General features: G+C 42.6%; 1 protein-coding gene across 1 annotated transcript in view; it reads right to left on the bottom strand.

The window, feature by feature from the left end:
- The window catches only part of LOC122816787 (dynein axonemal heavy chain 8-like), a 9,517,065-nt gene that overhangs the window by 9,175,629 nt on the left and 323,882 nt on the right, over window positions 1-17,554 (bottom strand). Inside the window, 1 exon segment of the mRNA XM_044089814.1 lies at window positions 14,997-15,110. Within this exon segment, the coding sequence (XP_043945749.1) occupies window positions 14,997-15,110 (114 nt within the window).

Below are 17,554 nucleotides of genomic sequence, written 5' to 3'. Positions count from 1 at the left end.
TACTGCTTGTTAGTAGCCTAATTAAATGTATCTGTTATTGTAAACATTTTTAGCTTTGGTCTTAGCACCTGTGCTTCAAGCCAGTTACTGTACATTTAAGAAGGTTCTTGTGGTCTACACTCTTGTGGACAAACCCTTATCAAACCCCTCTCTCCATAAGTCCGCCCAAGCATTTGGAACACTATGTCTGGACAATTCCCATCAGTTTCGCCTGGCAACCTGGTCAGCATGGACATACTGAGACAGTGTATCAATTTGCCTCATGTTTACTTTCAACCCTCTTCTCCTAGCCCATAATTCTTCCACCTGCGAGAAATGCATGTACAGCAGTAACCTGGAGTCCATGCTCTCTCATGCCACAGTCAGTAATCTTGACGAAGACAAGATTGCCAGAACAAACACCACACCAATCACATCACACAGCCAAGCACAACACACACACACACACACACACACACACACACACACACACACACACACACACACACACACACACACACACACACACACACCTATGCAAAGGTCCTCAATAAAAACTTACCTAAACAGCAGACACCTCCAAAACACAGTCACAAGCATTCCACACACAACACCAAACATATCACACACAGCAGACAACACACCAGTGTCTCAAAAACACAGCCTATAAGGCAAAACAATAAATCATCACAGCCCACAAGACATAACAATAAACCAAACACACTAGTCATTGGTGACTCAGTTGTGAGACACACCGATGTCCCCCCTCACCAGACTCGACAAGAAGAAGGTCAAGGTCAGTTGTCTGTCTGGTGCCAGAATCTGCCACATTACGCAAGCATGTAAGTCTCTGAACAACAAGTACAAGTATGACTCTGTCATTGTACATGTTGGTGTGAATGATTTGAGATGTACTTCCCTGGACTATATGAAGACAGACATGATTGAATTCTCAGAGTACGTGTTCCAGGCAGGCATGACCCTTGCCCTAAGCAGTATCCTACATTCACCAAGAATGATACCTTAATACCAACAAAAAATGACTGACTTTAACAATTGGCTTAGTTTCTGGTGTCATTCCAAGGGTATCCAGTATTTTTCTTACTGGGATGACATGGTCGAAAGGCCTCAGTGGTTTGCCAAAGATGGCCTTTATCTGTCACCACTGGGTTTCCGGATCCTAGCCAATTCTCTCGCCTCCCCCATTGTGCCTTTTTTAGGCAATGTCCCAAAGACAAACCTTCCAACTTAAAAGATCTGTCAAAAAGCAAATTGAAGGTCATGCTGCTTAACGCTAGGAGCCTTAACTTGAAAATGGACTCATTGGAGGCACTCCTTGCACTGGAAGATGCTGATGTCTGTGCAGTCACAGCAACTTGGCTCAGGGCTGCAGACAGCACCCCTGCCTTACCAGGCTATACCTCATTCCACACATTCCATCCCCAAAATGAGGTCGGGAAGACTAATGGTGGTGATGTCTCTATCTTCATTAAGGACAGGCACACCTCCAGACTGGTTTGCCAGCATGAAAAACTGGAACTACTCCAGGTACAACTGACAGTTGTCAAGACACCCACCCAAGTTATAGCTAGCTATAGACACCCCCACCATGACTCAATATACCCACTCCTCTTACCTGGATCTACTTGACTCCATCAAGGTACCCTCTAACACCCTGATCCTTGGTGACTTCAACTACCTCACCATAGAATGGGTGAACTATTCTTGCATTGATGCACTTTCTCAACGATTCCTCGACTTCATCAGTTCTAACATACTAGACCAGCTCAATTCATCCCCTACAAGGGGAGACAACATTCTGGACTTGGTTCTTGCCAACATGGGTGACCGCTACCACTCCCATAGTATGTTCTTCCCTGGTGAGATAACATCATCAGACAGTTTCATTCGAAGTTTCTCTCCCACACAACCACCCCCCCCCCCACCATAATCAAGCTAAAAAATTTCTCAAAAGCTGACTACAACCTCATAAAGGAGGGTATTGGTGGCGTCACACCACCGCCCCTTCAGAGGATGCAGACAACTATGCTGAACAGTATGCCAATGCAGTATACAAGCATCTGTACAACTGCATGGACTCAGCCATACCCAACAGAACTAAAACCCACTCCTCAAGGAAACGCAAACCTGTTTGGTGGACATCCTCTATCAACAGGCTTTACAACAAAAGGAAGAAGCTGTTGTCCAGGGGTAAAAGGGAACAAATTCCAAATTGGAAAAACTCCCTACTTAGCCTCAACAAACAAATTAGATCACTAGTGAAAACCTCCAAGGCCAATTATGAATCAAAACTAGCCTCCATAACAAAGGGAAACCATAAAGTCTTCTTCAGTTACATCAGGAACCTCCATGGCAAAGCTCAAGTTTGTTCTGAATTAGTACTTAACAGTATCACTTACACTGATCCTGCTGACTTAGCCAACCTGCTAGCAGATAGGTTCAGCGCAAACTTCACCCCTCTGTCCACCAAAGGTCCTTTCGACATCCCCGATACTTGTCCCGTGCCTCACATCTCCGTAGATCAAGTGTTACAGGCCCTATCCAAGGCAAAGAATACAGCTTCCATGGGACCTGATGGAATCCCAGGATGTATTCTGCACCATCTCCAGCATGAAATGCCTTTGCCATTACTCACTCTATTCAACCACAGCCTAAGTACTGGCTTCATTCCTGCAGAGTGGAGAAATGACATTGTCATCCCCTTGCACAAAGGTGGTGCCACTAGTGACCCTGGAAACTATCACCCCATTAGCTTGACAAGTCTGATCTGTAAAGCCATGTAGCATATTATTATGGATCTCATAAACAAGGACATAGGCAATCTCCATGCACTTGACCCTACCCAGTTCGGATTCTAGGGCAGATCTTGCCTGTTGAACCTGGTTGACTTCTTTGAGACTGTCACCAAGCCCCTGGATGAGGGAAAGTCAGTACATTCAGCTTACCTTGATGTGGCCAAGGCCTTTGACACAATCCCCCACTCGGGCATCATTGAAAAGCTAACACAACTTGGCGTAAATCCCTGTCTCATCAGGTGGGTGGCCAAATGGCTCACTGACAGGAACCTCAAAGTCAAAATAGGCACCTCCACCTTCGACAGCAGACCTGTCACTAGTGGAGTTCTCCAGGGATCTGTCCTGGGACCCTACTGTTTAGCATCTATTTCTCAGAGGTCCAGGCAAAGACAAAAGGCCTGTGGCTGACCAAGTTTCAGATGACTGTAAGTTGTGTGCTGTCACTGACTCCCCAGATGATGTTAACATACTTCAAGAGGGTCTCACAGCAACTAATGACTGGTTCCAAAGTCATGACCTCAAGCTAAATGTAAAAAAATATATCATCATACTATTCTGCAAAAACATGACACCTGCTGATTACACATCAACAGCTACCCCCAAGCACACAACCTGTGGTGACAGACCTGGTCAATCAGGTTGATAACAACCACATATTCGACCATCATATAGCGGCAGTGGTCAGAAAAGCCTTTTACTTGGTTCATCTCATAAGTAAAGGGATTGCATCCAGAAAAAAAAAAGGTTATTACCTCTCTATACCCCTCCCTCATTAGACCAATAATTGAGTATAACACCTCGTTTGGAATGTACCGCTCCAAACATCTGCACCAACTGGAAAGGCCACTGAAATACCTCACAAAGAGAATCCATGGTCTCCAACAGCTGTCCTATGCAGACAGGCTCAAATCACTATCACTCTACTCGGTATCGTACAGATTGCTCAAGGGTGAGCTGTGTCTCACCTATGAGGCAATCTCGGACCCTGCCCTACTAGAGATGCTCCATATCCATAAGTTTAACTCCTCATGCACTACCCACTCAAAAGGCCTGAATCTAATATGTGACATCAACAAAACCTGCTGGGGAGACAGGTTTGTCTCCAGAGGCTGCCCCGTCCCTGGAACAGACTTCCCATACATGTCAAACAGAGCACTTTGCTGACCCCAACCTTGATGAGTGGAATGGAAACCACAGATTTGTCCCACAGCTTCCACCTGTGTCCCTTACTGACAGGGTAGACAGGTGCTGATTGAGGTTTCTTTTTGGGGATAAACTCTTGGCTAGGCTTGGAAGGGCCCCAGGGCCAGTAGCCTAGTAACCTCCTATGATCCTATGCTAACCTTAGCCTTAGCCCTAACCCTAACTTTACACCTTATCTTAGAAAAACTCTTCATGTAACACTACCTCTAGTCAAACAAATTAGGTCTTAGTGTTACAGAATGGTTTTGGTTTTAAAGATTGTAAAATAAAATTGCTTCATTTTTTTGTGGTATTTTGTAGGTTCAATGTTTAGGGTTTACAGTAATGTGAATGGGGGAAATGTTTGTGCTGATGTTATGTATTAGACATTTGTTATTACTGAACTGACACCCTGACTCCATACACAAAAACAGGAGAAAGTGAATGTGGTCGATGGATGTGTTTGGCAGTTTGACATTTCAAAACTACTACAATCATTCATACACACACACGCACACACACACACACACACACACACACACACACACACACACACATATTTTTTTTCCTCTCCATCTCCTTTTAATATACATACATATACACACACACACACACACACACACACACACACACACACACACACACACACACACACACACACACACACACACACACACACACACACACACATATATATATATATATATATATATATATATATATATATATATATATATAGATGGATTCACTTTATAATCTCGAAATACTGAAATATCGAATTTCAGTATCTTAAGTCTAAAAAGCTGAAAACTCACAAACCCGAAAATCAAAACTACGAAATTCAAAACTGCGAATGTCAACAACACAATACACCCCACATACAAACACAAATACACCCACCTCCCGACACTACAACAAAGCAAAACAACACACATGAACACAACAAAACAAACACACACACCAACCCTTATTATAAGAAGGGGGGTAAGCCCCCCTGCACCCCCTATGTGAGAAGGCTGCACCCCCCACACCCCTGCTACTTATATATACTAACTCCGTGGTCGCACTAAACACCAAAAGACAAAAAACCCACCACCACACATTCTACACCTTCCTTTCAGAAACACACATCATATACATACAAGCACCACCACTCTCAACACTGACACACTCACACTCTTATCTACCCACCCTAACCCACACCTAAAACTCCTCAACACACTCACAAACACACAAACCCTCCCCAAAACCCTTAAAAAACATAACACTTACCTATCGCGCCATCAGTACCGCGGGTTCGACATTTCCGGATTCGATATTCTGTAGTTTCGTGCAAATACAGATTCGACATTTTGGTCTCGAGATACTGAAATTCGACATTTCAGTATTTCGAGATTCTAAAGTGAACCCATATAGATATATATGTATATATGTAGAAAATATATATGCAAAGAGCACTGAACCACGGCTAGATAAAATACTAGTTTAATCAAATAGAAACAATGCTGAGCGCTTTCGCAGGCAAGCTGCTTTCTCAGACAGTTTAAACTAACCAATTCAAATATTTAAATACACTCTCCACATAATGACATCACATCAATTCAGCATTCATTGTTTACAGTTATCCCCAATTGTCAAAGGATAGATATGCTTAAACGACATTTAACTGATGATGGTACGTATGATGCAAGTAAAATTGACTTAATATGTTTCCTGTTAGAAATGGTTCTGGAGAATAATTTGTTCCTTTTTGAGGATGAGCTGTTTAGGCAATGAGCTGGCGTGGCTATGGGCACATCCTGTGCCAATAGCTACGCCAACCTGGTAATGGCCACTTGGGAAAAGGAGTTTGTGCTGAAGGGAGACATGGGTTTTCCTATAACATTCTTTCGCAGATTTGTGGATGACCTCTTCTTTCTTTGGGTGGAGGATATGTCCAGTTTCACCCAGTTTGTGGAATTTATCAACAATGCATAAGACAAATGGTGGGTGATGTTCCACACTACACTTTTTAAAAATGAGAAATCTCACAAAAGAATCCTCTGTGGCCCTAAACTGAGCCAAGGGGAAGGTACCTCTAGGGTCTGGTTATCGTACTCTACCATGTAAAGAATGTAATTTCTGCAGATACCTTGATACTTCAGGGGGATTCCATCATCCAGACACAGGGAAAACAATTGAGTTTTCGCTTGAGAGCAGACTGTAATTCCACTAATTTGGTATATCTAGGTTATTGCTTAGTTGGGTTTTCGCTCTATATAGGCATGACCACACGCAGGCTACGGGATCAGATTAGGGAACACCTCTATGACATATCTAGACATGCTGACACCAATGCATTGGCACAACATGTTATGACTATGGGTACAGAACATGAGTTCAGATTTATGGTTATAGAGATGGTATCATTTAATGCTAGACAAGGCCCTGTTAGGAATAGGGCTGAGAATAGTGGGCTCAAATGGATTATTAGAATGAGGGCGAATATGGGTAAAGGACTTAATGATAAGCTATCCATTCAACCCATATTAGCCAACAGACCTTTACATAGATGAGAGATGTTGTATTATTTTTATGAAAATTTTTATGAAAGTATTTTTATGAATACACATTTTTTATGAACGAATGTAAGAATTTTAAGAATATGTATTTATCATATTTATGGTCAGATAGGGACTGTTCATGAGTTGTTGTTTTTTTGTATTTATATATATATATTTTTGATGTATACATTTTTGATGCTGTATCTTTAAATGTTGAATTGATGTGATGTCATTATGGAGAGAGTGTATTTAAATGTTTGAATTGGTCAGTTTAAACTGTCGGAGGAAGCATCTTGACTGCGAAAGTGCTCACCATTATTTCTATTTGACTAAACTAGTATTTTATCTAGCCATGGTTCAGTGCTCTTTGCATATATATTTTCTACATATTTCTCTTTGTTGTAAGACCACCGATATATCCACAAAGTCTACTTATTTTTGTTGAATATATATATATATATATATATATATATATATATATATATATATATATCTAAATATATATATCTAAATATATATATATATATATATATATATATATATATATATATATATATGTATATTTATATGTATATATATATGTATATATATTTATTTATATATGTGTATATATATTTATATATATATATAGGGCGGCCACGGTGGTGCAGTGGTTAGCATTGCCTCACAGCAAGAGGTTCTCGGTTCGATCCTCGGCTGGGGTGCCTTCTGTCTTGAGTCTGCATGTCCTCCCTGTGGTCGTGGGTTTCCTCCGGTGCTCGGTTTCCTCCCACATCCCAAAGACATGCTGCAGGTGGATTGGACACTCTAAATTGGCCCTAGGTGTGCGTGTGAGTGTGCCTTCTGTGGAAGGTTGGGTGCCGGGCTGGCAACTCGACACCGTAAAACTCCACTGCCATTCAATGTGCGGACAGGTGATCCGCTGTGGCGACCCCTAACCGGGAAAAAGCCGAAAGAAGAAGATATATATATATATATATATATATATATATGTATATCTTCTTCTTTTGGCTTTTCCTGGTTAGGGGTCGCCACAGCGGAACTCCGGGTCCGCTAATTATTGGCAGTAGATTTTTACGGTGCCGAGGTGCCAGCTCGACGCCCAGCCTTCAATGAAGGCACGCCCATTCACGCATGTCTTTGGAATGCAACTCGACCGCGGGGAGGACATGCAGACTCCACACAGAAGGCGCTCCAGCCAAGAATCGAACGGGAGAACCTCTTGCTGTGAGGCGACAACGCTACCGTTGCACCACCACTGCTATATATATATATATATATATATATATATATATATATATATAGATATGTGTATATATAAGTTATGTACTTACCATAACGTTCCATGTGAGTTGTTTATCTCGCCTTAATTCTCACTGATGGGTTCGGAGCCGATCCTCGGCTCCTACACGGCCGATAGCAAGCTCAAGGTTTGCCAGTAGCTCGAGACCAAGCCCCTTATCCCACAATGCACTGCTGGAATTACCACAGATCTTGTTTGCTGCGAATAACAGTATATACATATAAATGATCTTGTTTGCTGCGAATAACAGTATATACATATAAATACAAATATACAACATATACATACCCTCTTATATATATATCTAAGAAGAACACTACCAAAAGGGGAAGAAGAAATATTGAATAACCAGGAAGGTACTAGCCTCTAAGTCAACAGACAGCCTGGAGGGGGAAGGAAGGAGGGACGTGAGAATAAAGACGTGATAAACAACTCACATGGAACGTTATGGTAAGTACATAACTTCTATATGTGAAGTTGTTAAATCTCACCATTTATTCTCACTGATGGGTAGCATCCCTAGCACCCTCAACCTTGTGTGGCTCATGGGAGTATGTTCTTCAGTACCATAGAACCAAAGGAAGACCTGTCCCTTGAAGCCCTATCTGCTTTGTAATGTGTGATAAAGGTATGAGGCTTAGACCAAGTGGCTGCAGCACAAATATTGTCAAGGGGCAATTTGGCTTGAAAAGCAGAAGAGGTAGATACAGCTCTGGTAGAATGAGCATTCGGTTTGTGTGTTAAAGGCATGCTGGCATTCTTATAAACAAAGGATATACAATCGGATAACCATTTAGATAAAGTTTTTTTAGCCACTGGATTGCCTTTTCTTGCTTGTGAGAAGGATACAAAAAGTTGGTCTGATTTCTTAATATCTTTAGTTTTGTCAAGATAAAATCTGAGCTGTCTGTGAACATCAAGTTTGTGCAACATATATTCCAATTTGGTAGCGTGGTCGGAGAAAAAGACTGGCAGTTCAATTACCTAATTGATATTTGATTCAGAACTGACTTTAGGTAAAAATGAGGGTTTTTTTCTGAGAGATACTCTATCAGCATGGAAGATCATATAGGGTTGTCTGATAGATAATGCTTGAAGTTCTGACACTCTGCGGGCAGACATAATGGCCACAAGAAAAATTTTTTCCAAGATAAAAATTTGAAATCACAAGAAGATGCTGGTTCAAAAGGGGGAAGAATAATTTGAGACAGCATAAAGTTTAAATCCCAGGGAGAAAAGGGAATTTTGATCAGAGGTCTCATATGAAAAACGCCTTTAAGGAAGGTTTTAGATAATTTATGGCTCATAATATTTGAGCCAACAAGACCAAAGTGAAAATTTGAGATAGCAGCTAACTGAACACGAACTGTAGCAGCTGCTGCACCTTTCTTAAAAATTTTTGTTAGGAATTCTAAAATCGAAGATAGCGGAGCTTGGAAAGAGTCAATGTTATGTGCGTTGGCAAAAATTGAGCAGCTTTTCCATTTACTGCCATATAATTTCCTAGTAGATGGCTTGTGAGAAGATAAGAGAATCTGTCTTGTATCTTCTGAAATTGAATAAAGCCTGGCAATTAGGGGAAGTGGATTAGCCAAGCAGTCAGTTTCAGAGACTGCAGAGAAGGATGAAGATCCCCGGACGGGTGAGTCAGAAGGTCCGGAACTGGGTCCAGGATCCATGGATCTTCCAACAGATGATGGTGGAGAAACGGAAACCAAATCTGTTGAGGCCAGTAAGGGGCTATGAGTATAACAGTCTTTCCCAGCGATTTTGCTTTCTGTAAAAATCTGGGTATTAATGGGAAGGGTGGAAATGCATAAAGGAGACCCGGGGGCCAATCGTGTAGAATTGCATCTCTCGGGGGATGACCGGGAGGTGGTATTAGGGCAAAGTAGCTTCTGCATTTTGAATTGATGTGGCTGGCAAAAAGGTCGCAGCAAGGCTGGCCCCATTTGCGGAAAATCAACTCGGCAACCTGTTGTTTGAGAGACCACTCATGAGGGAGTAATATTGCCCTGCTTAGCTTGTCCGCTATCACGTTGGATTTCCCCGGGATGTGCGTTGTTAACAGAAAACGTTGGGATGACACAGCCCACTGCCAGACCCTGAGGGCTTCTCAACAAAGGGGTAAGACTTGGTTCCACCCTGCTTGTTCAAGTACCAGACTACTGACATGTTGTCTGAATTGCAATCGTCCCTAGAGGAAGAGAGTCCTGAAAGTACTGCACCGCCAGAAGTACCGCTCTCAACTCTAGAACATTGATGTGCAGATGTGATTCTTAATCTGTCCATGTGCCTTGGGCAGTCTTTCCCTGAAAATGCCCCCCCCCCACCCTAACAGGGAAGCGCCCGTGGTCACAGTGGCTACTGGGGGGGGGGGGTGGCACAAAGGGTCTTCCAACTGTGACATGAAGAGACGTCAACTACCACCGAAGGTCTCTCCTGCACGAATCTGTGATAAGAATCCTGTGGTGCATCGGTAGTTTCTGGTAAGACCACTGAGCAAAGAGGAGCCATTGAAGAATTCACATATGCATCCTTGCGAGTAGTATAGCCAGGATTGCTGCCGCCATCAAACCTAGTACTTTCAATACCTCCGCTGCTGTAGCTTTGTTCTTTGACACCAGTGAGCTGAAGTTTTGGCGGAGAAGGGAGACTCTTTCGATAGGAAGACGTAGAGTGGTAGTTGAGGTATCTAACTCCGCTCCTATAAAAACGGTATGCTGCGATGGCGATAAGGCAGACTTTTCAAAGTTGATTGTAATGCCTAACTGATGGCAGAGTGTCAGAGTGTATTGTGTTGCCTGAGTCAGTTGATACCTGGTGGGAACGGTGAGGAGCCAATCGTCTAGGTATGGAAACACCTGGAATCCTAGACGTCTCAGGTGAGCCATGACCACTGCCATGCATTTGGTGAACACTCTGGGGGCTGTAGTGAGACCAAAGGGTAGGGCTCGAAACTGGTAATGATTGGCTCCCAGCCGGAAGCGCAGATGATCTCTGGACCGTCTGTTCATCTTTATATGACAGTACGCGTCCTTGAGATCTATGGAGCACATCCAATCGCCTTTCCCTAAGAAGGGAAGAATGGACTGAAGCGTGACCATTCGGAACTTCTCTTTCTTTACGAACCGGTTGAGTCTGTTGAGGTCAAAGATAGGTCTCCAGTCCCCTGTTTTTTTGGTACCAAAAAGAATCTTGAGTAAGTTCCGAATCCGACTTGGTCTGCTGGGACTGGTTGGATGACTCTTTTTTTCTAGCAATCTGCGGACCTCTACGATTGCTTGTTCCCTGAGATTGGGTGGAACATCTGGGATTTTCTTTATAGGAATAGGAGGGGTAAAGAATGGTATGAAATATCCTCCGGAAATGATGCTTTCTACCCAAGTATCCAATGTTATGTATAGCCAGGCTTCTTGGTACAAAGACAAGCGACCCCCGACTGCCTCCACAGCCAAACAGTCGGGCCCCCTTTCAGGGGCGCTGGTAGGACTGACTGGAGAACTGACCCCCTGTCACCCTGTTATTGCGAACCCCCTATGCCACGGTGGCGGCGTCTTCCGTTATAACCCCCTCCTCTGCCTCTAGAAGGGGTTTCTCCACATGTGTCCTGAAAGGCTGCCTGAGTTTTTTGCAGCCACATTTTTCCTCCCCTAGGGCCCTTGGGGTAGGGCCGAGAAGGGGTCGAAAACCGGACCCCAACGGCAGATAAGGTCTTGCCTTCCTGCTCACACCTGGGTAAAGTTTCCTTTACTTTGGGCCCAAACAGTCATGAGCCGTCGAATGGGGTATTAATTAAGGAAGACTGAAAGGGTTCCGCAAAGGAACAGAGACGCATCCAGGCTTGTCTTCGAAGAGCAATGCCCGAACTAGCGGCTCTACTCGAACCATCAGCTGCATAGGATATGAGACGCATGGACAAGTTCACCACTGAGTTTAGGGTAGCGAGCTGGGCGTTGACTTTGTCGGCCACTCCTGCAGCTACGGTACCCTGCAGAGTATCTCCTAGCTCTTTCAAGAGGTCTCTCTGTAGTCTTGTAAAATGGGTTAAGTAGTTCAGTGATCGCAGAGAAAAAGTCGATGAACTAAACATGCGCTTCCCATATCTATCCATAACCCTAAAATCTCTGTTAGTGGGATGGATAGAAGAGGATGTCTCAGATACTTCCTTTTTGGTGGCTGCAGCTACCACCATGGCATCAACAGGCACTCCTTTTGTCAAAAATAGCTTGTCCACTGGGGCAGATATGAATTTATTGGGTCTGCGAGGGACAGGTTCCATGACTCCCACGCCTTATGAGAGATCAGTTTCATGAGCTCGTCGTAAGGCGGAGACACCCAAGAAGTGGAAGGTTGAGACCCAAAAGCCTTCAAGAGCACAGACTCATCCTCAGAAGGGGTCTTGGACTGCCAATCGCCCCTCTGACTAAGAATCTCTAGTATCTCTGCAAAGGAGATATCCTCAGAGGGGGGATCGAGGGGATCCTTCTAACTCATCTAAGTCCGTGTCAGATGTCAAAGACTCCTGTGGGGAGTCTAAGTGCCTCCTCTTGCACAGTCTCTTCCTGGGCACCTCCTCAGTGGGGGGATCTGTGGAGGTCTCAGAAGAGCAGGGGATGCCCTGTGGGGGTACTTGAGGCTCAGGGTCTCTACGCTTAGAGGGATCAGTAGATGAAGAAGCAGACACAGGAGCTTGAGGGGAGAGGGAAAGCTGAACCGATGCTGACGTTGTCTTTGGAGACAAAACTCTCCTCATAGCATCGAAGGCACCATGGCTCCGATGAGAAGGAGTGGACGGACCCAATAGTACCATCCGATCCTCCCGCACTGAAACCCTGGGCTCCGAGCCCGAGGTAGGAGCCAAGCTCATCCGAGCCGAAGCCCCGAGAGGAAGAGTCGGCACCGACAAGTCGGTGCGACTATCCTCCCCGGACCCAACTGGAGAGCGTTGGCTCCTAGAGCCCTCGGTCGGGGCAGAGGACATCCGAGTAGATGGAGCAGATAACACCGGTGCAGGTATCGACTCCAAGGGTTCGACCACCATCGGTTCAATTTCCTTCGGCTCCGAGAGTCTAGTACAGCTTGGAGGAGGAGTAGACAAATCCGGTTCCATGGTCTTCGGTACCGATGAGCTGGTCGGGGCCGACAACAATTTGGCAAGTCCTGGTGCCTGTAAAAGCTTTTGTACTAGCCGATCCATGTCCCAATCTGAAAGGATGACTGAAGATTTAGCTGAATACACTGAAGGTGCTGACTGGAGCAGAGGTGAAGAAGGAACTTCAGAGACCGGCTCCAAAACTGAGAACTGGCTCCGAATCAAAGGTACACTCGGTTCCGATGACTGTGGAACCGATGACCCTCCTTCTGAAATCTTAGCCTTTTTTGAGACCTTATCTGAAGACTTGAGGATTTAGAGGCTGTACTAGCACCCTCGTGGCGACTCAAAACTTCTTAAAAAGATTGCTGTAGCAATCCCCTGTCTATAAGTTTTCTTCTTCTCTCCAAGAGGACTCTTGAATAGAAGGAGTGGCAAATACTACATGTGTCTTGGAGGTGTTTAGCCCCCAGACAGTAGACACATTGAATGTGTCCGTCAGTGACAGACATTTTCTGCCCACAATCTGGGCATTTTTTGAATCCTGATTTGGGATGGGATTTCTCCTTATCATTCAACATTTTAAAGGAAAGAACAGTAAATTAGATCCACAACAACTAAGCCCAGTCCGGGCACTATCTACAACAGTATTATATATACACAATATAGATACAATATAGGGCTAAGAGGACCACAGAAAAAAGCCTGACTATTATAAGGATTTAGTAGAGAAAAAAGGCTAAAGGCCCACACAACTAAGAAGCCAACAAGGCCCTAACTTTTAAACTATTTATACTATCTAAGTATTTAACTAGAGAGTAAATATAATAGAACTAACACACACTATATTATTTTGAACAAAAAAGAAAACTTTTTATAGACTTGCTGTTAATTTTTTCTCTAAAATGGTTCGAGCTAGCTGGATCACCGAGATCTCTCTTGCCGCCGCAAACTGGATCTGAGGTAATTCCAGCAGTGCATTGTGGGATAAGGGGCTTGGTCTCGAGCTACTGGCAAACCTTGAGCTTGCTATCGGCCGTGTTGGAGCTGAGGATCGGCTCCGAACCCATCAGTGAGAATAAACGGCGAGATTTAACAACTATATATATATAAAAACACACACACACACACACAGCTATATATATATATATATATATATATATATATATATATATATATATATATATGTGTGTGTGTGTGTGTGTGTGGTTTCCCTTCAGAATCTCAAATTACTGAAAACTCAAACTTCATGTAGTTGGTACCATATGATCGAGTTTTCAGAAACTCGAAATTCCAAAGTGAAATGACAAAAAAAAAAAGTAAAGCACATCGTTCTTGCCCCCCTGCACGCCCCACACCCCTCCCACTTAAATATACCAACTTTGAGATCATGCTACAGTGGGGAAAAGAGAAATCTCTTGTTCTGCGCTGTATGCAGAAGCATAGAACGGGAGATTTCCCATTTCCTCGCTATAGTGCGATAACGGAGATGGTATATTTAAGTATGGAGGGTGCAGGGGGACTTGCCCCCCTGTAAAAAAAATTATTTTCAAATAAAATAATTTTTTTTTTTTAACACTTCACAATTTTGAGTTTCTGAAAACTTGATCATATGGTCTCGACCATAAGAAGTTCGAGTTATCAGAAATTCGAGATTCTGAAGTGGAACCATATATATATATATATATATATATATATATATATATATATATATATATATATATATATATGTGTGTGTGTGTGTGTGTGTGTATATCACTCACTCTCTATGCATATATATATATATATATATATATATATATATATATATATATATATATATATATATATGTATACACACACACACACACACACACACACACACACACACACACACAAACGCATACATATATATAGTTAGATGATAGTGTATACACACACACAAACTCCATTGGCAAACAAAATAAATAGTGTCTCCCTTTTTATTATCATGCTATATTTAACAATGTTATTTGCTAGCTGAATGAAGTATTCTCATACTATTCACAATATGTATCTTTTTTGAAAGAAAAAAAGACTTCCAGTTTTAAAATACTTACTGGATCACTGTCGTAAAGAGGTTGGCACACTTTTTCAAGAGTGTAGAGATACTTTACATTGTCTTTTGACTCATTGGCTGCATCTGTAATTCGATTATCCAGCTCTCTCCATATCTGTAGTAAGCATAATTGGTTAATTAAACACTTTTTAAAATGATACGCTGTGCTATAGTTGATATTGTAACTTATTAAATGGTGGTATACCTAATGTCAGGAGTCTTTCATGTTCATTGTCTAGACACCACTGACAATAGAGCATTATGATATGTTTGTTTAATAATTCTTATATTGTTATAATTTATTTGAGGCATAACATTAAGCAATCTTTTCATGACTATGTACAAAGTCCAAAGACCAGCACCTCAAAGAAACAAAGAGACTATCTTAACGTTTGCTTAGCACTCAAAAATAGAAATGCAGACTTTATGCAGCAGACAAGGAACAGCCTGACCTACCTAGGTTGCCCATTTCTGACCTACTTGGTATGCTGAAGTCACTGCTTAACCAGCAATTTATTTTTTCACCATTGTTAAGAATTGCTTTCTGCAACCCAGCTCAATGGCAGAGAGGAAACCTGAATTTTGGAATGAACCTGGGGGCTGCTACTAGGGCTGGCCATGGGGATAGAATGAAGCAGTCCACAGCCAACTGTCTGAAATCAGAGGGAGAGGATGGGGAAAAACAGTGCATGAAAATACTCTGGCAGAGACCAGGAGCCTTTCAAGACCTCTCAGGTTTAACAAAAGGGGAGATGATGCAACACAAGCGTTGCAGAAATAGGTAGGGTAATTGACCATCTGTCACAAGTATGATGACTCCCAGGCTCCATGCTCTCTGGAACCCTTGCTCTCTGTACATACCACTGAAGGATCCAAATGGGGAGAAGAAATCAGTGGGTATCCCAATGGAGAGGAGAAATCAGCAAGAAAAGGATGGTAGTATCACAGTAATGGTGGAAATGCATTCATCCTCAAGTCTTGATGAGTACTTTCATGTGGTAGACACTGTTTTTACAAAATCTCACCAAGATGTTACTGATATACATAATGTATTTTATGTAGCATATATGATAGAGAAATGTAGGTTAGAAAAGAAAAAAAGAGGACTGGGTGCACAGGACTTAGTATAAAAAAGTGCCTACACCTAGAATACTTACTGATGCTAGGGTTGCAAAAAAAGGCAATGTAGAATCTTCAGGATATAAAACATTCCTACTACAGCATTAGGCCAGGCTCAGGATGAGGATGCCTCCCCTGTGGCAGAAGGAAGCACCTACAAAATCCACAAAAACTGCCAAAAAAGTGGTATAAGGATGACAAAGTGGTCTGTTGAGAAGAATGAAATTATGCATCTTTATAAATGCGAGAAGACCATAATTTCCAGACAAAGTATATGCAGAAAGATAAAGAGAGAAATTAGTAGAAAAGAAAAATGTATGCACATGAAAAACTGTTAAAAGCTACAAATAAACATTTGCATTCATTAATACAAAAGACTCATAAATAATAATAGATGGACAAACAAACTTAGAGCCACCTGGAAAAGAAGCAATAGTGGAAGTGCGAAAATAAACAGCAAACCCAGAGATTTTGGGAAACAGAAAATACACCCCTGGGATTCCACCTGTGTCCCTGCTGGACAGGAGCTTTGGGTGCTGACTTGTCTAAACATGGGCTAAACTGTTGGCTAGGCTTATAAGGGCCTCAGGGCCAATAGCCTAGTAACCTCCTATGATCCTATGAAAGATGGATATGGGAAAGAAAAAGAGATCTGGTATTGCACAATATTTATGCAAAGGAGAAAGCCAAACTAGTCAATGCAAAAAAAGCAGCTCCAAAGATATTTAAAGAGAAATAAGGGCAAAGGTATTTTCATATGGAAAATTTCACAATATAAAACACAAGAAAATAATTGGGAATGTAGAAAACATGATTAGTAAGGTATACGTTAAAAAATAAAAAAGAAGCTATGGATTATCTGCAAAGACAAGGTTTTAATGTGGGGAATCCAACAAAAAAAGAAGATATGTACTCACCATAACGTTCCATCTGAGTAGGTAACTTCATTTGTCAGCAACCTGTGGGTATCGGATCCGACCTCGGATCCGAGCCGGCAGCTTTCCAAGCTAAAGATCCGAGCTCTCAGCTCCTCCCCCTTACCCATAACGCCCTGCTACCTCCCTCCAGTCCTCAGATCGAGTTTGCCATATTATCTACCAACAACAGTCAAACATACTCGAAAGAGAAACTCTAAATGACCACGAAACAGGCTAGGGGGAAGGAGGGGGGTGACGGTTGCTGACAAATGAAGTTACCTACTCAGATGGAACGTTATGGTGAGTACATAACTTCTTTATCTGAAGTAGTTAACTTCATTTGATCATCAACCTGTGGGACAAAGTCCCCAGCTACCAAAAAACCTGGGAGGTCCTCAAGGAAGGATATTCCGGAGCACTGCGGAGCCAAAGGCTGCCCTACCTCTGGATATTAGATCCAGCTTGTAATGAGAAATGAATGTATGAGACGAGGCCCAAGTAGCCGCTGAGCAGATGTCATCTA

This window comes from Protopterus annectens, chromosome 1.part1, assembly GCF_019279795.1.
Source record: "Protopterus annectens isolate FY-2018-M chromosome 1.part1, PAN1.0, whole genome shotgun sequence".
Classification (NCBI taxonomy): domain Eukaryota; kingdom Metazoa; phylum Chordata; order Ceratodontiformes; family Protopteridae; genus Protopterus; species Protopterus annectens.
The sequence above is the reverse complement of the archived record's forward strand: the minus strand, read 5'-3'. Positions and strand labels throughout refer to the sequence as shown.